The sequence below is a fragment of the Mercenaria mercenaria genome, unplaced genomic scaffold (assembly GCF_021730395.1).
Source record: "Mercenaria mercenaria strain notata unplaced genomic scaffold, MADL_Memer_1 contig_690, whole genome shotgun sequence".
NCBI classification, from domain to species: Eukaryota; Metazoa; Mollusca; class Bivalvia; order Venerida; family Veneridae; genus Mercenaria; species Mercenaria mercenaria.
In genome coordinates this window covers 20783-45474 of record NW_026463582.1, presented here as the reverse complement: position 1 = coordinate 45474, position 24692 = coordinate 20783, and the positions used below count along the sequence as shown (strand labels likewise).

The 24692-nt window shown below is 35.4% G+C and overlaps 1 protein-coding gene across 1 annotated transcript in view; it reads left to right on the top strand.

The window, feature by feature from the left end:
* Window positions 1-15235, top strand: part of LOC128554729 (uncharacterized) — a gene marked incomplete at its 5' end in the record, with an annotated part of 40444 nt that extends 25209 nt beyond the window's left edge. The window contains 6 exons of the mRNA XM_053536042.1: window positions 123-279; window positions 507-641; window positions 2053-2415; window positions 9164-9301; window positions 10495-10995; window positions 12247-15235. Coding sequence (XP_053392017.1) covers window positions 123-279; window positions 507-641; window positions 2053-2415; window positions 9164-9301; window positions 10495-10995; window positions 12247-12566 — 1614 coding nt within the window. The remainder of the gene's footprint in view (window positions 1-122; window positions 280-506; window positions 642-2052; window positions 2416-9163; window positions 9302-10494; window positions 10996-12246) is intronic.
* Between the last annotated feature and the right edge of the window lie 9457 nt (window positions 15236-24692).

Genomic DNA, 24692 nt, shown 5'->3' with positions numbered 1-24692 from the left:
TACAGATAATGCATCTAAAGAGTGCGCTGTAGGTTTTCTTAGAATAGAGAAGTGGTCAAAAATGAAACAATTTTTTTCAAAACCTTCAGACAGTGTTATAAAAAAAACGATCACAATTACAGAGTAAAAGCAATTTGGCGGTCACTACTGACAATACCAATTCGAAGGAGGAAGAGAGGAGCCAGTGTTTGGAATACAGCGAAATGATGAGAATTTTTAAGCCGTTGATAGTTCAAAACTTGCTTGTCGATGACATTCTACCGTCTTTGTCATTTCTAGGTTAGTTCATATACAATGATGTACGTAGAATAGTCCAACGTAAACGACATAGTTCCTCTACTATAGCACATGATTAAAGATAACATTAGAAGAGTAAGAATATAACATGTATTTTATCAATGTTTCACTATTTCTTTTTCTTACTTAATTGTAACCTTTCATATAATATGTTCATTTTAACACAATAATGTATAAATTGGCTCTCATCGGCGTAAATCTGATTTCAGAAAACCATGACGATATCTATGCAGCAACGAAACATCATTCACCAAAATATGCTGTGTTGAGTCTGTTAGACGAAATGGAGAGAAGCGAAGAACTCGGAAAATGGGAGAAATTCATAGAAGCTCTTCTGGAAAATGGTAAGCATCATTTGTTTTACTACAAATAACTGCACATTATTACTCAACTAGAGCAGTTTTTGAGAAAAGCACATGTTTCCCACAACTGCCTAATTATCTAGATTAGAATTATTTCTCCATTATGTATCTGCACCAAAAAAAAACAAAGACAAATATCAAACAGGGAATGCCACGTACCAAAAACGCAGCCCCATCCCCCCCGCCCCCCCCCCCCCCCACAAAAAAAAGAAACGAAACCCACAGCACGCAGACGCGTGCACCACAAACACACACATACACGCGCACACACACAAAGCCAACAGATTAGGACAAAACGAACAAACAAAGGAACACAGTGGGGCACCGCCTTGGAACGGTCAGTGGCAAAATCACCACTGGGGAGCTTAAACCGGTTTATGGTGCGCACCCAACCTCACTCTTACCCCCACCATGTTCCAAAGACACGGGACAGTGTAAATAAAAGTAATCCCATACAGGTGAATCTCTTACCCACGTAATGGAAACAAAAAGGCATGGCATGCAAAACACAAAAATGCCTGTGTATAAATATATAAAAAGCAAACCTTAAGAACCAAAAACGTATGTACTCAATGCCTTTTCAGAAGACAGAGCAATAAGAGAAACACCTTAAGGGCCCGACGAAACAGGCCAGAAGACAGATATCAAAGACCTGTATCACTGGCATCTATATTTTAGGTAACTGATGGGCTATAGTTCCTAGTGCCTAGGCCAATTTGGCTAGTTATCGAACTTGGCCGAGAATATATTAGCAAACACATTTTGTTAAAGTTTGGTGAGAATCGAATGAGAACTGTTTGACTTAGAGTGCGGACAAGATTTGTGACAGAGACATAAAACAAGATCTGTATCACTGGCCTCAGTATTTTCGGTATTCAAGGGCCATAATTTCGAAATGCCTGGACCGATTTAGCTTGTTATCGAACTTGGCAGAGGACTTATTGTTCAAGTTTGGTGAAGATCAAATGAGAAATGTTTGAATTAGAGCGAGGACAAGATTTGTGAAGGACACATACACGAACACACGCACACACACACACGCACGCTCACTCGCGCGCACACACACACATGCATACACACACACATGCATACACACACACAGACTGGAGTAAATCAATATGTCTCCCACACCACTGTGTGATAAGAGACATAATTATAGGCAAAGACTCACACTGTAAGACTCTGTTTATATAGTATTTGCCCTAAAGATGTGTAAAAAGTAAAATATATCTGTAGTTATTCATCTGGTAATTTTTCTATAGTTTCAAAGTATAACTCTTTCTGGAGCTATCAATGTACAATAAAGTACATTTGCATTTGCATTGATAGGATAAATTCAATTTTCACTAATGCTAAACAGTTACTCAATTGATCTGCAAGTATATCATTTCAGGATACACATACATTGTTGATAACATCAGAGGCTACAAGTTTATTAGTCACGAGTACCAGAAAGAATACATAAGAAAGTTCAAACCGCAGCTTCGTAAAATGATAAACCCTTGCGAGCTTCTATCACATCTTCTGGCTAAAGATGTAATAAGCGACAGTGACAGTGAAAATATCCAACAAGAATACGCAAACCGTGGAAATATTGCAGCAGCAACGTTACTGTTGGACAGAATACACCGAAAGAATCGTAACTGGTATATATTATTCATAGAAGCTCTTCAAGAAGCAAACATGGACGACGTCGCAGTTTGTCTACAAATACCTGAATTGTTAGAAACCAACAGGACAAAAGCTACAGCTGTTTGTAAGTTTCAGTTTGATAACTTCTTATTGATTATATAGCAACTAGAGTTGTCTGTTGACAGCGCACTCAACTGGCATTTTATCAGTTTCTTTGACATATTTGAGTATAAATGAAAAATAAAATAAAAAAAATATCATTGCAATATTGCATGAACTGCGTGTCATCCGTATCATGTTACAAACAAATTACATGAATGAGTTTTCCTTACACTGTTGGTAAAAAGGCTGGTCCTTTCTTCAAGGGGTATACCATCTCGAGCGGGAAAAATAATATACACCAATTAGTGTAACGTGGGTAACATAAGAACAATAGTAGAACACTAAGGTTTTGATAAGTTTTAATTAAGAAAAGTCCTATGCTTATACCATCATAGCAGCTTTGTAAGACGCATACATAAAAGTTTTGTTGTTGTTCTTTACAAAAGGAAAACAGGTAACATTGTGCACAGACGAGTTTGTATTGATTTATGTAGGTAAACAAATCAAATATATAAAGTATATCAAATAAAAATGCTAGCACATTTCAAGAGATACTGAAACTTTTGTATTTTTTCTGTTTCTCTTGTCTTTCCTCGATCCAAGAAACATAATCCGACCGAGGTAATATACCCCGATCAGGCGTGCGTCAAGACGACACATCGAAATGTGCTAAATCAACTGCGCGCACATCATTTTAGTTGGAAGTTTCTGCGTCTTATCTTAAAAATGATCAATCAGTGCTGTTAACTTTGGCTTTCCGTCATAAGAGTTCAGACACAAGAACCATGGCAACTCTTTGGGAACTGATCGTTACTCGCAAGTGAGCAAATGGAATGGATATCTTAGAGTAGACATAAGGGAGTGAGATGGTAAGCCAACGAAAAAAGGACATCAGTTTAACCTTAATTAGATGGAAGAATCAACTTAGTCATAAGGACAAGGCCTTAGGAGACAAACAAACCTATTAGGGTCACCTATGAGGAAATGCATACTTACTTACCAACCAAAACAGCGTTTGTGTGGGTATAAGACGGACATAAGACGATACTAGAAACAGGAAAATGATGTGGTATCCACGAGAAAGGGTTTTTGTTTAAGACCAAAAGAGTATGTCCGCTTAAGTGATTGTTTGATTTTGGTTAAACGCGGTTTTTCAACAGTATTTCAGTAATGTAACGGCGGGCAGTTAACCTAATCAGTTTTCCTGGATTCTGTACCAGTACAAACCTGTTCTCCGCAAGTAAATGCCAACTTCCACACATGAATCAGAGCTTGAGGACGAATAATTTCAGAACAATGTCTATTATCAAATCGTCACGGAGAACATAGCCCCGCCTAAGGATCAAACTCACGACACCGCGATCCGTAGACCGACGCTATCCCTATTGAGCTAAGCGGATGGGATCGCTTAAAAGAATTGGTGCCAGAGTTTGGAAGGATCCTTCCCCAAATGGATACAGTCTTTCCGTGCTACCTCCAGTGCGAGCATATGAACCAGTAAGGAGCGCTTCAGTACCCCGAATGCAGCCCCAATGGCATTGAAAACTGATAGAGTCACAATGATAATAGCTCTAGAAATAGACTAACAAAAAGTTGGCTATATGACTGTGACTATATTAGGAGGTTGGTTTAGACACTATCAGTTTAGATTGGAATACCTTGAAGCTACAAGGCTGGAACAATATTCTAGATATAGTCTACTTTGTACTCTACTGTATTGTAATATGTTTAAATACCCTTGTAAGAGTACGTTTTGGTACATGTTATCAATAGAAATGACTAACTGGAAGCAGTATTTTATTTTGTCTTCTTTGTATTTTGACCCTAATTACTCATGCTTTAGTTAACATACAACATTTCTCCATTATTCTTGGAGCGACTAAAGTGGTGTTTGATATCAAATGAAAGGGGTTGACGAGGACATTAGATTATGTAAATGCATATTCATTATATAAATCTCTATTCTACGTTATCAAATATTTAATGCACATGTTAATACTCTGTTGAATTATTATTTCTTTCAACCTGCTGTTCACAATAGATTGACTTAAAGATACATGAGTACACATTGGCACAAAGTTTATTCGTAATAAATGTGTACGAGTCCAAGATACATTGATAACTATTCTACGTTATCAAATGTGCAATACAGAAGTTGAAGGTGAAAATAAAGGCAAATAAAAAAACATAAATCTTAAAAAAAAGACTCCTTATTTTGAAATACAGAACAGAACATTACGATGGCCGTGCAATATTCTCTTGAAGTCAAAACATGTGCAGAGAAACGAATTTTTTTTTTTTTTTTTTTTTTTTTTTTTTTTTGTATTTTCTTAGACTGACATGGGTGGTCATTTTATCCTATTTTCGTGTTTATCGCTTTTCCGTAAACGGTCGGAAATTCTTCGGGTTCACGAGATTTTGAAATTAATTCAAACAAATATTCGTTTTTAAGATATATTCTTTTGTACTTCCATTATGATAATTATAAAAGATTTGCATGAAAAATATGAGATATACAAGATTTTAGTTTCAAATTCACAGTGACATATATTAGGCCAAGACAATGTGTTTAATGTCTAAAACTTTATTGAATTAATGTAGCAATACGTATCAGTATGTATAGGTAAATTTCAATCACATTTTGTTTCTACAATGTAAGGTTGTTATTTATCTATGTTCTATTAACTATGCTGAAAAGAGATTGACTAAAAAAGTTAAGTTTGCAGGTGAAGTTGTGCACATTCAATCGGGAAAGGCCTAAATTGTCCACCCTAAAACTTGTAGAATAGCTGTATATTTCCTGTATATAAGAATGATCAATCTGACTAAAGTACTTGATCTTCTAAACGAACGACCCATTCACATTCGTCTTCTGCATATTTTGGATTTCCAATATTGCTATTTTTATTTTCGCAAATCTATTTTTATTTGAACCAATCAGACAGCTTGTTCGAATGACAAAGAGTAAGAAAAATTTGCAGTCAATACAGGGCTCGAACCCGGGACCTTTCGTTTACAGAGCAAGTGCACTACCGACTGAGCTAACCGGCTATCTGATATCTTTCTACATAAAAATTGTAGATATCAAACACCAAGGCTTTTTAAAGCTTGCAGAATGTTGTAAGTTAGCTTTTGATTGGCTAGCGGAAGGGTCGTCAGAACGAGGCTATCAATAGCTCGTTGTCAGATCCTATGCGTAGCGTAATAGGAGATGTACTTTAGTCAGATTGTAAGAATGATTTTCATGAAGTTTTTGTAAGTTACAAAAATGATGAGATTCTTATGCTATGTTTGTAAACATGTTATCGTTGGAGCATATAATATAGTTTGCATCTATTTATAAATTATAGCCTCGTTTTGGTGCATTCTTCCAAAAAGAAATCCGAAGATACGCGAGTCGGAAAACATACTTCCGGTTTGAAACAGGCAAAAGGTTTTTTGTTTATTTGTTGGCTATTCTTGAATATATTCATTGACTATTTGGTCAGATCCGATGAACTGGGTCATATTTTCAGTGAATATGAAGTCGCATCTACAAACTCTGGTTTTCATATAATACTCGTTCGGGTGTATGTAGTGGACCTTTAACACTCTATACGAATTATTGTTCCTTCCCTATTTCACTTTCAGCTTTTGTTTTCCGGTTACATATATTATTTATTACCCTACTTATTGTCAATGTTTTGATTTTTTCTACAGAAACTTTCATACTAAATTAGAACGGAGAAAGCCCATATCTACTTAAAACATCATTTAATCAGTATTATTTAGATAAACCAGATGCACAAGCAAATTAAATGCAACATATTTTATATTATTAGATTCATATAAAGAGTATATCACATGAGTGTCTTTTCATATTGAATTCTACTTTCTTTTACAATATAAACAAGTCAATTTGACCAACGTCTCCTACACTCCTAGCCAGCATTCTATATCTGCCTGATATCAAACCGACGTAGTTGTCTATAACGTCCCTATATCGGCTTCAGCGAATAAAATAAAATGTATTTATGGTGGTTTGTGTCATTTTGTTATGTAGTTCTGTCGCAACGGCAAAAGGACAAACACGTCGCACCGAACAACTTACTCTCTTTAACCTCTCTTTTCATCTTTTCTGACAGTAGCGTATTAAACGAACGTTTTAATCGAGAAATACATCAGAAGTATCATGGTGTTTAATTTGTATTCGGATTTTCGTCAAACATAGCAAATAATGTGCGAAACTGCTAATATACGGTCGGTATACGTCATTTATAGCACAATAGTCATCTTACACAGCGAGTGTAAGATGGAGTTTTCTAGGACCGGTATGCAATAATATAAGAAATATTTAACTGGTTAAGGGTGCAAAGGTTTACTTAGAATCTTTTACTTGCATACCATATTAAAGAAATAATAATAAAAATAAAATCAAACAAATGATTTTCCTTTAGCTGTAATTTCTTATTGTAGCGTACATAACAATGTGAGGGAAATCATCGTCAATAAACAGAAAAGAGATCATGATGTTACAAAGATCAAAATATATAATTCAAGTTTTGTTTTATCACTTGCAACGTAACGTTATGTGTCTCTCATTAAAAATGTATTTCGTGTCGAGAAATATACCACAAGGAACAAAGAGGAACTATTAAGTTATTTGAGTTTTAATTGGATCTAAGTAACTTATAATAAGTACATGAATTGCATGAACCTGATCGTTATAAGTAATTTAAAGCGCGAGAGTCATCTTACACCCCGGAGTGTAAGATTTAGTTTTCCAGCATCGGTAAAGTCACTGGAAACGCCAGTCAAAGAATGCAAGAAATCCTCTTTCTTGCATACCAGACGGGTATTTCCGGTGCTGGAAAAAACCATCTTGCATCCCATTCTGTGAATGACGTATTACAAACTACAAATATGTACAAGATTTATGAAGTAATTCATACTTTTTGGAATAAAAACAAATCAAAAACCAATGCCCTGATTGTTCCTCTTTGGTACTGATAGTATAAAAAAACAAGAGGGCCATGATGGCCCTATATCGCTCACCTGTTATCATTGCACTTGAGGACAAGAAGGTCCTCAGAAAAAAGTCCAAAGGACAGTAACAACAAAGGGAAGAAATTTAACCAAAAAGAAACAAAAAATTCTTACAAGGTACAGATATGTCAAAATACACCTAAAAATTGGAGGTACCATCCATGTTGTACCACAGAAAGTGGTCTCGGTTTTTCCCTACGGCCAATAACAAACAAGTTACTAAAAATAAGCTATTTATAGTAACGTAAAAGGGAAGTAATTGAAAAAAAAATTTATTGTAAGTGAACAAAAGAAGGATCTGCCGAATAAATGTTGACATAAATGAAATTTCAGATCAGTATCTTTATTAGTTACGGAGATATACCCATTTTAATTTGAAATAAAGGGAGGTAATTTGACATAAAATCAGTCCATAGTTATCTACCCTGATTGTCTCTGTCCAACTAATAACAATAATGAAATTTCAAATAAGTCCTATAAGTACTTACTGATATAAATCAATTTTGATTACAATCAGGGGAGGTAATCAGATATAAAATAACTCTGAACCTACGCTTGGATCTGATTTGTCATGGAATCCAAGAATTATTGTTGTTGAAGTTATTTTAGAAGTTTGTATCAAATAAAACCATAAATGAAATCTCTATATGGCTGCTAAAGCCAAAATAGCCAATTTTGGACCTTTAAGGGGCCATAACTCTGGAACCAATGAAGAAATCTGGCCAGTGCAAGAAAGGAACCAAGATCTTGTGGTGATACAAGTTGTGTGCAAGTTTAGTTAAAATCAAATCATAAATGAAGCTGCTATTGTGCAGACAAGGTCAAAATAGCTAATTTTGGCCCTTTCAGGGGCCATAACTTTGGAACCCATTATGGGATCTGGCCGGTTCAACTAAGGAATGAAGATCTTATGGTGACACAAGTTTTGTGCAAGTTTGATTAAATTCAAATCATAAATGAAGCTGGTATTGTGCAGACAAGGTCAAAATAGCTCATTCTGGCCCTTTCAGGGGCCATAACTCTGGAACCCATAATGGAATCTCGCCAGTTCAAGAAAGGAACCAAGATCTTATGGTGATACAAGTTGTGTGCAAGTTTGGTTAAAATCAAATCATAAATGAAGCTGCTATTGTGCAGACAAGGTCAAAATAGCTCATTCTGGCCCTTTCAGGGGCCATAACTGTGGAACCAATAATATAATCTGGCCAATTCAAGAAAGGAACCAAGATCTTATGGTGATACAAGTTGTGTGCCAGTTTGGTAAAAATCAAATCATAAATAAAGCTGCTATTGTGCAGACAAGGCCAAAATAGCTAATTTTGGCCCTTTCAGGGGCCATAACTCTGGAACCCATAATGGGATCTGGCCAGTTCAAGAAAGGAACCGAGATCTTATGGTGATACAAGTTGTGTGCAAGTTTGGTTAAAATAAAATCATAAATGAAACCACTATCGTGCAGACAAGAAATTGTTGACGGACGCACGCACGCACGCACTGACGGACTGACGACGGACGACGGACGAAGGGTGATCACAAAACCTCACCTTGTCACTATGTGACTGGTGAGTTAAAAAAAAAACGTTCTTTATAAAAAAAATATAACGTAACGCTGAAACTGATATAATACAAACGGAACATAGTATTGTTAATTGTCATTGAAACGTCATGACATCTTTCCTGTTGATATTTTAAGGATAAACAGAATACTTTGATATAAAAGCATTTTCTTTTCTATTTTTATTCAGGTCAAAACGATGACCACTATTGCTACTATCGCAAAGATGTATCTGAATATCCACATCCAGAGAAATCGGAAACATGTAGAAAACATGCAGTTGAGGACAGTCAAGATGAAATTTATACAAACAGCCAGTTCCAAAAAGGTAAAAGAATGTAACAACACTTATAAATATAGTCATTTTCTGCAGTGGAGATTTTGCGCGACAAAAAGCGGTGCAATATCAATCCGCAAAGTGAGTGATTTTTTTCTCAATGCAAAGCTTAACATCTTTTTGTTGCATATTCATTTTCATTTATATGATTATACACAAATTGCTCATTTGGCTGCTGGGTAGATTTGAAAAAAAAAACATCGACGTATATGTACTTTTTGACACCACGTCCTTTATTAATGTGGTGACATTTATGATGTCACAAACATGATATGAAATTTACCTGTTATATTGAAAATGTTGACGGGTGTTTTGAATTAATGTAACTGCAAAATCAGTATATAATAATTTCATAAATTTGATTGTTTCAAAGTATACTGTTGTCGTTTGTGATTGTTTTAATCATGTGACTTTTGATTTAAGGGTTACCTTGTTGTATCCTTATGGCTAAACTAATTTACTTCCAATCAGTATGATTGTTATGTTTTATTATTATAAGGTAGTTACTAAACATTGTACACAAAGTTTATTCAAGCCGTCAAAATGTAACAGAGATAAAACAAAGAAACATCACATATGGAGTTAAAATGTTACCGCGGAGTATCCAGCATGCAAGCTGCTAAATGTTTCTGCACCTATCTTGACACATTCTATTATTATATATAGTTTTTGAATAAAATATAAGGTTGCAAAAGTCTGTCATGAATAAGTGTATTCGCTAGTCTTTATTAAGAACAAAATTGGAACGGCATTGAGTAATACGTGGATTGCACAGACAGTAATACTGGTACTGAAATAACAAACAATTTAAGGAAATGTATCTTTGGTTACCATTGACAATTTAAAATAACGTCAATAGTTGAGTGATTTTACAGTCGGAAGCTACAAAATGTAATATGTATACGTAAGGAAAAGCCATCATAGAATGAAATATATAATATTTTAATACGGTAACGCACGCAGAAATTATAAACTGAACATATTTTTGGATATACGAAACTTATTATATATATTATACCATCTAGTACAGGATTTATGAAACACCTATATACATTTGCTACATGAGGTTTTTTGACCTAGAAAACATAATTACATTGTTATCCGGTTTCAGGATTTAAATTGTGAGGTACATGTATTTACAACTATATCATACTTTTAATTGATACTAATATTTTGACATTTAGATCAAGATGATGGCGACGTTCCCTACTTTATACCACCTGTTCCTAAAGAGTCGGATTTAGATAAGATTCGACCCAAAAGAAACCTACCGGAGGAAGACGAGACAATAACACAATATGAGGAAAGTATTCCTCAACGGGTACCAATAACAGAGAAGCAAAAGGTTCCCCTTCCTATCTGGACTAACGATGATTTAGAACAGTTTATAAATGAAGTGTCAGCACTGCAATCAAAAGTGGAGAAAAAAGACGACATCAAAACTGACAAGGACGGCAAGAAGGTATTGGAAAGCACATCAAACGTAGAAAGCGAAAGGTCTAAAAGTTTACAAAACGAATGCGAGCAAATGCAGAATGAGTATGATGATCTTCAAATACAAATTGATCGGCTCAAGCAAAAGGCTTCAATCAACGAAAAGATGAACACTGCATTAAGGGAAGTGCGTGAACTTGAACGAGTAAATGAACTCAAAGAAAAGGAAAGACAAGCTTTGAAATCAACAGGTAATATAAGAATGTCAATCAAAATTTATGTATTATAAAGCAACATCTCTTTGCCTTCGGTGTTATAGGTTAAATCATATTAAAATATTTCTCAATATTTTTCGTCTTGCCGTTTGCATTGAATATAGTTCTGTTGCTTCTCCTCCTGGAAGTTATTGTGTACATTTTATGACCTATGCATAATTTTCATCATCGTTTTGATATCGCGTTTTCTGTAGCCAATGCTTGCGTTTGCGATACAACTACCGAGGATAATTATAAGTGACCTGCATCTTCGGAACAGTTAAAATCGGAAATGGTGTTTTTACCACCTAACATTCAAAGACGATGCTCTATTTTTGTTCTATTTGTGCCCTCCTTCGATAAAGGAGGAGTATATTGTTTTGCTGACGACGGCCGGTCGGCCGGTCTGTCGGTCCGTAGACCAATCGGTTTCGGGATGATAACTCGAGAACGCTTTGGTCTATGATTATGAAAGTTTACAAAGAGTTTGGCCATGACTATCAAATGATCTCTATTGAGTTTGAGATCAGTAGGTCAAAGGTCAAGGTCAAAGCGATCCGGAAAAGATAAATGGTTTCCGGATGATAAGCTGGGAACGCTTGAGCCTAGGATCACGAAACTTTACAGGGAGGATGATAATGACCAGTAAATGACCTCTATTGATTTTGAGATAAGAAGGTCAAAAATCAAGGTCACATTTTCCATGAATAGTAGAACCTCTTTGCCAAGTAATTAGAGACTGTTTTGGTCTAAGATCACATTTGGTATGAAAATCACTTATGACTGGTAAATGGCTCATAATTATTGATTTAGGTCAGTACGCCAAACGTCCAGTGCGCAGTGACCAACTAATTTATGTTCTTTTTGCAGTTACTGAATGCATCAAGGGGAGGGGAGGGGTTGGAGGCATTTCGTGTTCTACGAGCATTTGTTATCTTGGTTTCATTCTCTTTGTTTTGTCTCTGTACCTTTTTGTATATTGTATAACCAGAAGCAGAACATATTATATATTCCTTAACAAACTGAATAAGGAGGATTGCAGTTGATATTTAACTCAACTTACTAAATTTCTTGTCGAATTCAGTTTTTCCGCAATTCAGTTGTTAACGTTTGAAATGTTATTGCTAAAAAAATCTGAAAGTTTACATGTGAAGATTTATGTACAGTATTCAGTTGTTTTAACATCTTCATATTTTCTTTATATCTCTGCCTTTATCTACTACCGTATTTATTAAAATATTTTTGCAGACCTTTCTACCGAAGACTATATAGATGTTGATGCTGAGAACACAGACACGTATTACCCTACAGCGGCTAAACCAAAACAACAAGTACGTAGAGAAACAGTTCCCCCAATCCATGATGTTAGGATAAAGAAAATGTACGATTTCAGTGGGCCGTTTCCGGTAGAACCCTGCAAATTTTCAAAGCTTCCAAATTTTAACTTAGATTCGACATTATCTGTGGTACAAGTGTATAGCCCAACCTTTGACAGTCGGAGCACTATTTATCAAATGTATGAACAGGACAGTGGCGTTGGAATAGATATGGCTTTGGAATGCGACTAAAGCGGGAACTGTCTTATAACTGTTTATTTTACAGTCAAATTCTATGTGTACATGTTTATACCTGAAATGACAAAAATGTAACTCAATTTCTCTTTTATCAGCCTAATGATATGAAAGACTTTGTTAAGACTGTTAATTTTTTGGTAGTCCCCGGTGAGCTCTTTTTTGTTTACATTATTTTTCTAGTTCACTACATATGTAATTTTCTCATGTCATGATTCCATTCACACTTGGCAATTAATCAGAATCAAATTAAAATTTGTGAAAAGTTAGCTTCTGCTATCAAAGGGTAACAAATATAAACAACATTTACTATAAATTGTGAAACAATAGAAAATATAAAACGGTATAAATATCTAGGAGTATACAATTTCCCCCGGTAGATTTCTAAAGGCGCGAACAAGCTAAAAAGCCGTTACATATTCTACATATGCGAATAAAATTCAGCTGCAAATAGATGTGCTGATAAAACGTTTTTACGTAACCATATTTCCTATATGAACATAAAATGAGGGTTCGAAGATTTTGACCTAGTTGAGCTTTATACTGACTTACTTGCCGTAAGAAAAGTACCAATATATGCTATATAGAGAACTTGGCCGTTATCCGCTCGAAATAGTCATCAAATCTAGAATTATTAACTATTGACTGGAAATGAATAGCAAGACAATCTTGTGAGTACATGCTGATTTCGACAACACATTTCAAACGGTTAATTTTTTTTTAAAGTATTTTGGATTCTTCAGGAAGCACATATTTTGGATCTATCAGAAAAATATTTACTTTAAAAATGTAGCTTAACTAATTTGAAGGAATTTATATGATTAATTCATACAAAAATTTGATGATAATTTAGATCAATGGGAATAACAAATAGATTATTTAAGTCTGAAAATAAGTTAGACTCCTGCCTTACTATTCTCACTAAAATCAATAGAATAGGACTATTTCATTTAGAACATGTAATCACAGACTGCCAATAGAAACAAGAAGATGGCGTCAGTAAATGTGCCTTATGAGGCAACAAAATGCCTCTTTTTCATTAATGAGGTGGGCGACGGATTGCTCTATCTGTATATATCAAATAGCGCGCTAAACGTAACGTCATACTTTAACGTTATGATGTCATGTTATCTGACGTCATGACATCATACCTATGTTTGTATACATTGTATGTTTGCCTGAAGAAGTATTTTAGTACGAAACGTATTGCGAACTTGAGTTGTCTTCTTTTTTTAACCATATTATCCATTTATTCGTGCAAATCGTGTATAATTACCATCATGGAAATACAAAAGAATACAGTAATTTGTGGCACGTATTTTAATGTTATGTACTGGATATATAAACAGAAAATTTGAAGACAAAGTTGTAAAAACACAATATTTTAGGGAGCCTCAGGGCTGTTATCCTGTGATACAGCTGTGTTAAAGACCCACCATGACCTAGTGACTTACTTTTTTACCCCCAAAAAATCATGGAAATCATTCTTATTATACAGTTAATATACAGCTATATAAGTTTTCAGGTGAACAATTTTGTCCCTTCCTGAATAAATGTGTTTCCACATTTCATCTGCAAACTTATTCAGTCAATCTCCTTTCAGCATAGTTTCAAAAATATAGATGAATAACTGTCCTACAATGTAGAAACAAAATTTGATTGAAATTTTACTTTACACTGATTTATGTACATATTGTTGAATTAATTCAATAGAATGTTAAAAATTTAAACATATTGTCTTGGCCTATTATATGTCTCTGTCAGTTTGAAACTAGATTCTTGTATATCTCATATTTTTCATGCAAATCATGTATAATTACCATCGTGGAAATACAAACTACAAAGAAATCGTTATTTTGTGGCGCGTTTTTTAAACCCACCACGACCTAGTTACCTACTTTTCCTCCATCATGAACTTCGTGCAATTCGTTCTGATAATACTTGTATAATACAGCTATTCTACAAGATGACAGATGGACAATTTAGGCCGTCCCTAAATTAATGTGATTTCACAACTTCATCTATCTAGACATTAATCACACTGTGTAGGCCTTTTATATGTCACTATCAATTTGTAACTAGATACTTGTTATTTCTCATTTTCTTCATGCAAAGCATGTATATGTATGTATGTCTCGTAATTACTATCATGGAAATGCAAAATAATACAATTACTTGGTGGTGCCTAAAGCAGTATTATCAGAATGACTTTCACTTTGTTCATGAGGGAGAAAAAATAGGTCACTAGGTCTTTAAGTACTAATTTCACGGTAATGTCCATGTGGTCAACGCACAAACACACATTTGATTTTGTATTTTTTCCAATGTATTAAGTAAATGGCCCGTATATTGAAACTAACCAATCAAAATTCATAGTTCTTGTTAATCTCCCTGACAAATCTTTTACGGTCAATGGCAAACATTTGCGTACCATGCTGTTTTCAGTGTTCTTATTCTCCTTTTACATTTATTTCTAAAATTCAGTGCAAATATCTTATCGTATTTTCCACAAACTTTATCGATGTGTATATGTTGTATATTAAGTTCATAAACTGCATCTTTGCACGTTATAATATTATTATATATAATTGTTTGTCCCCATCTTAACCCACATTTCGTTCGGAAATTAATTAATCATGTTATAATGCGAATGAAATCTGACATAATTAAATGCATTTGTCGTTAAAATTGTTGTTGTTGTTTTTGTTTGGTTGTTGACAGATGTTATTATGTAATCTATTGTAACTGTGGGAAACTTACCAGGTGGAATCAGTCTGTACTTTATGCTAATTGGGACAATAGCCAAATAATATTGTCTAGCAACACCAGCAACGTCTTTTCGTACTGCCCGCGCCAAGGGAAATCACTCTTGCTGAGTTCCGGGTTCAGGCTATCGCCCCGTAGGCCGTACCAGACCGTACGCGAGCACTACACTCCTCCCCGTCCTATTGAAAGGAGGTAGTCCCTACACCATGGAAGTAGACCATGGTGTCTTAGACCATGGAGATATACCATGGTCCCTTAGACCATGGAAGTATACCATGGTCTCTTGCTCATAAATATGAGATGTTCCTGGGTTTAACCAGTACTAGTATTGTGTCACTTTAGCCACAATACCACCGCTACCGGCGACCATGGATCTCTGCATCCATAGTGCGCCGGGATCAGCCCCTATGGCTACAACAGACTCAGTTCTTTTATAGATAGTCAATGCTATCATAAGAACTGTTCGCACTCCAAGAATGGTCAGCAGCCGAACACTTACTAATAAACAACCTTTAGTCAAACAGACGGCTGACCCTAACCTCACACAGTTGCCTGTACCTGAGCTTTGCCTAACAGAGGGGGACCTAGGTAACCTTACTGCTAGTCCAAGTCTCCTCTGTGACAGGGCCTTGCGGTGCCTGCCCTATCCTAGTAAAACTGTGTGAGACCACACTTTCCTCGTCTGGGGTCTCTTGGACGAGGCTTCATCGGACTAATCTGTTTCAGAGTCCGATGTCTCAAAGAGGGAAGGCTATGACGGTGTTCAATAGCGTCCTCCTTCAGACTTTTCTGCATATCAAGATGAATGCCATCTTGACCTTAGTCACACTAACATAAAACACAATCTAACAGAAGAAATTGTTCCCTGTTTTACCGATTTGACTCAGCTACTGGACTGGTACGAAACAGATCGGACCATGCCGGATCTGTCCGTTCTCATTACCAATCCAAAACAAACAGCAATTGTTCATCCTGTTTCAACACTTCACTCAGCTCCACCACTAAGAACCACCAACTACACAGTCCAATTTTATCCCTCAGAGCTCCCTGATCCGGTACCGAGATGGAATTCTGAAGGCTAGACCCCAGACCCTTTGTAGAGTCAGAGGTACCTGTCGCACCCTTACGCACGGCAAGTCTTTTGTTTGTCCTTTCCGGGGATAGGACCTCAGACTGTGAACTTGGTTGTCCTACAGTAGGCACTGAACTGACTGTCCAGACGTGACTGTATTACCGATTACCGAGGCCCTAAACAGCCTCAGTCACAACCCTCCTTGTGGTCACCATGTTCATGTTCACAACAGCATGTTTAAACATATCTACCACAAAGAAGCTTACTACCTCACAGTAGTATAAATCCATACCAGCATCTGGTAGGCTACTTTTCTCAGAAGAAATGCTGCATCTGAGACTACTATTGCAAGGACTGGCTTGCCACTCTTACCCTCATTGTCATCTGTGGTTCCATCGTGATACCCGTAGACAGTTGTACCCATGCCATTGTTGGTCTCAGGTTTCCCGGATGATCTGTGATGTAAACTCCAGGTAACCCCTTTACCAACGGCACTGCGTCGTCTACATCAAGAAACCTGTAGACAGTCGTACCCATGCCCTTGTTGGTCCTAGGTCCCTCAAACGCTCTATGATGGAAGCTTCGGTGTCCCCTATGACCAACGGCACTGCGTCGTCTACAAGGTTAAAGGACCCCAACTTTCGTTGTCTTCTTAACAGTAATTACACCTGCCACAAGGTAAATGCTCCAGTCGTGTCCCAGCATGATACTCATTGCAATGCCTCCAACCGGCATTCAAGACATTGCCTTAGCTTTATCATGCTCACGACCTACCCCGTGCTGCAGCCAAGTTGGCCAAGCCTAAAAATAGAAGTTCGGTAGCGATTTATTTGTCGGCGAAATATGGGCTCAAAATGAACCGCTGCCACCAATATTGTAACTGTGGGAAACTTACCAGGTGGAATCAGTCTGTACTTATGCTAATTGGGACAATAGCCAAATAATATTGTCTAGCAACACCAGCAACGTCTTTTCGTGCTGCCCGCGCCAAGGGAAATCACTCTTGCTGAGTTCCGGGTTCAGACTATCGCCCCGTAGGCCGTACCAGACCGTACGCGAGCACTACAAATCTATGAATACATGGAATTAACATTAGGTGGAACTGCCTATTATTAGAGCAAATTATTAAGACTTACGCCACATCGTTATCGAAGAAATATACATATTGTAGATTTATATTCTTACCCTCTTCGGTGACTGCTTTACTATTTTCATGCGATAGAATTCAACAGTCCTTCGTTTTGTCTTCTCTTTATTACAAACAAGATCAATTATATCAATACATTATATAAATGACGCTATATTTTGCACCACGATAGACAAACCTGCTTTTAAAATTCTCTAAATTTTCTACAACAACGGAAAACGCGACAGTTAGAAAGCAACAGAAACTTATTTTGCTTCGAAAACATGCGTCCAGGTTATAGCTTCTTCTTCGTTGGTATACGTGGACTTCGCACAGACATATATTTCTTGCACATCGGACTGGCGATTCCGGTGATTTACACATGCCGGCAAAATCCATCTGGCACCACATGTCAGATGACTCTCGTGTTGTTATGACAACTAGGGATTCATGCATTGAATATGTAAGATACGAGAAAAAAGTCAGGTACCTTGACGGTTTCTCACGGTTCCTTAGTATATTTCTCGATTCAAAATACATTATTTTACGGTAAGATTACACCATTACACTACAAACGAAAAAAAATAAAGGGAAACTTTGTTATTGTGCGTCACTGAAACGTCATGACGTCACTTTTGTTTACGGACATTAATTTCCCGCGCTTTGTATATATATAAATATATTAATTCGTACAATAAATAACAACAATGATAATGATATAAACATACAACACATAATTCTATACGCATTTTACATACATGCATGTGCAATTGACGCTTAAAGCATAGATGTACAGCTTACAATTCAAAGTCAACAAGAAAGCTGCGAAGGAAATACTGATTAACAAAATATATAGCAAAGCTGCGTATTATTATTTATTATTTGCAATTCTGTATTGATCTTATAGAACTGAAACAGAAGTACGATAGAAATGAAAAATTGAATCGAAAAATTTCGATAAAAAAGCTGTATTAAACATCTCAACATTTATCCGAGGAATATCATTGCGGAAGGTAGAAAAAGAGAGGGAAACAAATACCTTTCTTGTCTTACGACCTGTGTACAAACATACTCAACACTAAGTTCATTACAATATTTTACTTTGTCATATTGATAATTAATGGAACATTTATTTAGCGCCAATATCAGGATAAATACGTTCAAGGCGCTTTACACAGGGCATATAGATATATTGATGTTTACAATAAGTATATTTCAAGCTTAATTATCTTATTTCACAAATCTACAAATGTAATCAAACGCCTTAATTTTGTTAAGTCACTAAAACACAATAGAGTTGCCTCCCATTATTAGGCATATGGTTAATTAAATCGGGTAGCCCGATAATGGTATGAACTGTACCCATACTCGGTATAAAACCTGCCTGTGCTTCATGTAAACACTGAATTCTTCTGCTCTGAAATTATCGAGATCATTCAAACAAGCTTTCTTGTGTAAAGTAATTACAAAACTCGAGGTCAACTTTCCAGGGAAATAACCTTTATAAGAGATTTATTAAATAGTAGAAATAGAGAATAATAGGTTAGTGCCGTAGATGGAGAAAGTTTATCTGGCGACGTGGAGGAGGTTATCGGGTGAGCCGTTTGACCACTCATTTCCTTAGTTCGGACATTTCTAACACAATGGTGATGGTTTCAATGCAAAATTTCTTATGATAAAAAATATCAATCATAAAGTCACATGATCAACTGACCGTATATCACTGGTCACGTGTCAACTGGCGGTATATCAAGAAAGATATAAGGTACCCTGATATCGGGTCGAAAATACTGCAAGTGACAGGATAAAAGAAGGTATAGACATCTTATTACCATGTATAATACATTCATTTAATAACATCTACATCTAAACTTTTACCAATAGATTCATATTTAAGCATTTAATTTAGTTTATAATAATTTATTATAGGTCGATTGAAACTTTTTTTGTCTTGCGATTTACGCCGTTTCTCAGCAGTATTTCATTTAAGTATCGGCGAACAGTTAACCTAACTTTACATCCTGGATTCAATACCACAAAAATCCTGTTCTCCGCAAGTAATTGAAACTCCCTACTTGAATCTGAGGTGGAGGACGAATGATTTTAGACCAAGATAAGCTCATGTTACATGGTAAGTTATCGTGTCACTGACATATCATTTTATGAATAAAAGATGAAATCCCTATTTAACGATTTTTTTAACACAATTGGCCATACATTTGTATTTAAAGAATATCTAAAATTATTGAAAGAGGCATCGTCGTCTTACTTAGAAAGTTGAATCAACATATCTCTTGTCAAATCTTGATGAAGAATATACGCTTCGCCCGAGAATCGAACTCACGAACCTGCGATAGGTAACTGAGCTTGTGATAAAGGTTCAACTACTTATACATTAATAGGGTTATTATAACAGTAGCTTAATCCGGGATGCTGTATTCGGCTCGAGGGTGAACCGACCTTGTAAAATCCACGAGAACCGAATACAAAATTCCAGATCTAGCTAATGTAGTTATAATGGCCCTTGTTTTATATACATTTACCTTTCTGTTTGTTGTTTTGTTAATCTTCAATGTTTATCGATATCAAAATGGAACTAAGTGAAGTTTTTATGTGCGCTATTTATAGAATTGTGTCCGATCATGCATATTAATGATGAGCGCCAAGCAAGGGAGCTACTAATAACAATTCCACGTCTTTGATATGATGGGGCCGGAGATGGAACCCAAGCACTTCCGCACTCGAGGCGGACGCGGGCTAGGCTGTCTCTTTTTTTAATGATTACGCTTTTGAAATGAATAGTCATCATTCTAAAAAGGCACAGGTACATCAATGATTAAATACTTAGCTTTTTGTGTTTTTTCTCTTTCTTTTCTAGATTTACAGTCACAGAGGGGACATGTGTGTTTTTTAATGCTACAACGTACGCACGTATTATTAACGGCGTGCACACGTAGTATCTAAAATACATGCGCACGCAAAATTAATATTTAACGTTTCTATTTTTCAGTATCAAAATATCTGCACAAGTATAAGTATAAAAAAAAACCTCTGCTCACGTATCACTCGGCATTCTGGAAAGTTTACTATCGCGCTCATTTACAAGCTATTATGTGCACACGTGTGCAGATGTTTCTTAGACATACACGTGTGTACTGAACAATTTGTCCGTTCTTTATCACTGCAGCCGTTATGTCCCGGATCCGTCTAGAAAGCTAAAACTGGCTTTGATCCGAAGAAAGGAAAAGCGACAGTTCAGACGCACAAAATTTTATTACTGGGGTATGTCTAAGTCGTCTAATACATGCCGTGTATATCGGGCATAGTGTAGCACCATGACTATAGTGAAAACTCGATAATTTAATTTTGTTGACAAACAATACTTGCCAATATCATAATCATGACAAAAAATGAAAATGATCTTACCTTTATGTTTACAAAAAAAAAAACCAACTATTTTTCAAAACTGATTTTAATATAAACGTACAACAACTGTAATTGTAATATGTCAAAAATGGAGATAAATCAAATTATTTTCTTTCATTTATAACTTGGAATCTTTTGCAGGACACCGGAAGCATTTACGTCCATATATACAAACATTTTGGCGGAAAACTAGGGCTGATATCGATAGAAACGATATCGATGTATCAACAATATTTTTTGTCGATCGATTATCGATTCCCATTTTCAAAAATCGATATTTTACAGAGAGAAAAAACTACCCAAATAAACACTCAGACCCTAAAAAACAACTAAAGTTCACAAAGTTGTAAATTTGGATAAATGCAAAAAAGGAGTGAAGGCAAAATAAAAATGAAAGATGTTATTAATTTTTATGTATTCCTTTTATTTCATAAATACAAATACAACACAATCAAACAGAAATATGGGAAGTAGGCAATAAAACTTAAAATAGCATTTACAGGAAGGTATATAGTATCATATGAACAAGTATGTCGTTAATCTAACTTAATAATCAATATATCGATGTATCGTCGATATTTGTCTTCTGATATATCGGTATCGTCGATACGCCTAAGACTCAATCAATGACAGCCCTACGGAAAACTGAGAGTACAGTTCATGTCGCTCTTCTGAAATAATTGCGCACTTTTCATATATAGTTTCGTGTCAAATGAAATATTTTTGATTAAACCAAGAAATTAGGTTAGATATGCTTTTATCAGTTATTCCGATGAATTTTGGCTTCCAGTGACGTTTCTGCGGGCTCGTGTTTTAGTGAAGTGGTAAGGATAGATAATATTCTACTTGTTTATTATTTATTCAACTAAAATGAGCACCATTTCTTTTCTTTTCTTTTTTTTTTTCATTAACTTCACGCAAATATTTAATGACATATTCAAAAATAAACAAAAATCTGTAATATTTGCAATTAATATATCAAATAAAATTACTACATATCTGCATTTTTACATCCAGTTATATATAGTATTACATAAAAGACATGTCATATTCAGCATTAATAATACATTCCGTGTAAAGGTCATTTTAATGTTACAGCAAATAGACTGAAGAAAGGAATATTTACATAAATAATACCGCTAACCGATTTATAATGTTTCTTTTTAAAATATGAATGGAAGAAAAGCACTCAATAATTTATCTACTAGTATTTGATATGGAGAGTGTTAAATAAAGTTTGATTTAAAATTAGTCCTTACTGCTTATTAACAGACTCTGCAATTTTCTCTGTTTGCCTTTTCACCGGTGCTTCCGAGGGATTTACACTTTAGATTTTATTTACTTTGTTTTTAAGCTTATGTAAAGTTTTGTAATGTGACTCATGCATATCATCAACAGTTTCAAAATTGTGACTTTTTTTGGTCGTGTAAACGGTGATTAACGTTTGTATTATATGACGTAAATGAAAAAACGTGCTAGGTTCATGCGTATAGTATTTCTTAATCTAGAAACACTTCCTCATTTCAGAATTGGGATTAAACTGGTAAAGATTTTCGTCTCAGTGTGTTAAAATCACGTGTTCGATATATCTAGTTTGAAAACAGATAATACAAGACACAGAAATACAAAACCACATCAAACAAACAAGTTTTCTGTTAGCACAGAAAATTATATTTTCAAAAGAAAACGTTAGTACATGTATGAGTGACTCATCTTTCCGTTACATATGTTAGGTATTCACCTAGTGGGGATGACATTATTTACACTGCACTGTGACTTTGGAACATGGTGGTGATAAAATTGAGGTTAGGTGCAGGATAAACCGGTTTAAGCTCACCAGTTGTGGCTTTGCTGCTGACCGTTCCAAGGCGATGCCCATCTCTGCTTTGTCCTAGTGTGTTTGCTTTGTGCGTGTGTGTGTGTTGGTCGTGTGCACGTCCGTATGTCGGTTTAAGGTTTCGAGGGAGGCTGCGTATTTTGAAACGTGGCTTTCCCTGTTGGATATTGATCCTTGTTTCTGTTATTGATCAATATTTGAGCTATTACTTTTTGAAGTATCCGATATCATTGCTTCAACGTAAGCTCTTTTGAAGTCATTGACAAATGTAGTAGAAATATTTATAAACACGACTGACAAAATGCCACTGCACGTATAGGCCAGTTATCCTGAATGTCAACGTTAAACTTATTCCAACAGAAACTTTCTTAAAAAAATATGTTCTTTAATATAAAATGAAACGCTGAAAAAAGTCATAAAAATCGAGCGACAGGGTTTTCAGATACAACATCGGAAAGTTTATGTTTTGTTCGTTTTTTGACGATGTCCATTACCATGCACCATATCGCTCGTTTGCGTACTTCCGGTTCTGACGTAAACAAAGCGTCTGCAAAGTTTACTGTGAAAGTGTTACATTATTTGTTTATTTAACCACCAAGACGAATATATTTCAAAGCATTGGTAAATATACGTTTATTTGCAACATTTACGCCAGTATGACTTTTTAAAAGAGGCGAAAATAAGCAAGGTCTTTTATTGTTTTATGTTTCCGCGAATTGTTTACTAAAGTCTGTCCCACCTATCTGGTTAACATCATTTTTAAAATTATGATATGCGTTATGATGCCCTAAAATATGTTTTTATATAGCGCAGATCCATATCTCTAGGCACTTTTTTCATTTTTCAAAAAAAAAATTTTTTTGAAGTTGATATGTTCAATTTTGTATTTTGCTCCATAGACCGTAATGCTAAATGACGTCGTGTCGCTTCTTGTATATAATCAATATGGCGGCGCCCTGTAATACTTTTTTTAGGGGACAACTCAAAATTATCGACGTTTAAATGTATTAGAAAATAAAACTCGGGCCGAGTTCACTCTGTATTGCTAAAAAAAGTCTCACTGTTGTTTTATGAATTCAAATAAATGTTATTAATAAAAGATGATACGGGGAACAATTGGCATGTTTAACTTCCAGTGTTACAGAGTAATTTAAACATATTTTTGATGTTTGAGTATTAATCGTTAGTAGATCAAAATGTTTTAAGAGCTTCCCTAAATTTGGGTCGATTTTAAGATTAATGTTACCCGTAAAGCAGAAAAAGGTAAAATATCTTACCCTTTCTCATGCCCAGCTTAATTTTCCCTCGTGCGTATCTGCATGGGTCGCCAGCATTGCGTTATGAATTGTTTTTATTTTTTAAAAATACTTAAATATAACTTGCCTAGATCTACCTGCATATTAATAAAAAGACATATCTTAGATGATAGCGCTTTGAACATTCTCATGAACAGAATACGGACAAGATTCCCGATTTCCGGGATAAACCAATTGACATAGTGGAAGAAACACTGGTATTTATAGTTCCGAATTAAATAGCGGATATCAGTTACTTGATATTTTTATCATGAAGTTTGTCTTGATAACTTTGTCATCTTTTTTTTCTATAAAATTCTAAAATAAATACTGAATACACAAATCGTCGGCCGGCGTCAAAAATCTCGTTTCTTAACTTTTAGGATATACAAAGCAATCTTTTTTTCATGACAACACGTGCTTTAAGTACAAATAGCATTATCGGTTAGGCCTGTACTAAAATTATCGCACATATACGAGATTTTAGCATGACATAATCGTAATAAATTGAAAATGTACGTGAAAACAACCCGATATCTTAACGTCTGCTTTGAATTTAGATTTAACAATTGTCATTACGTCATTTTTGCAAAACTTCCAT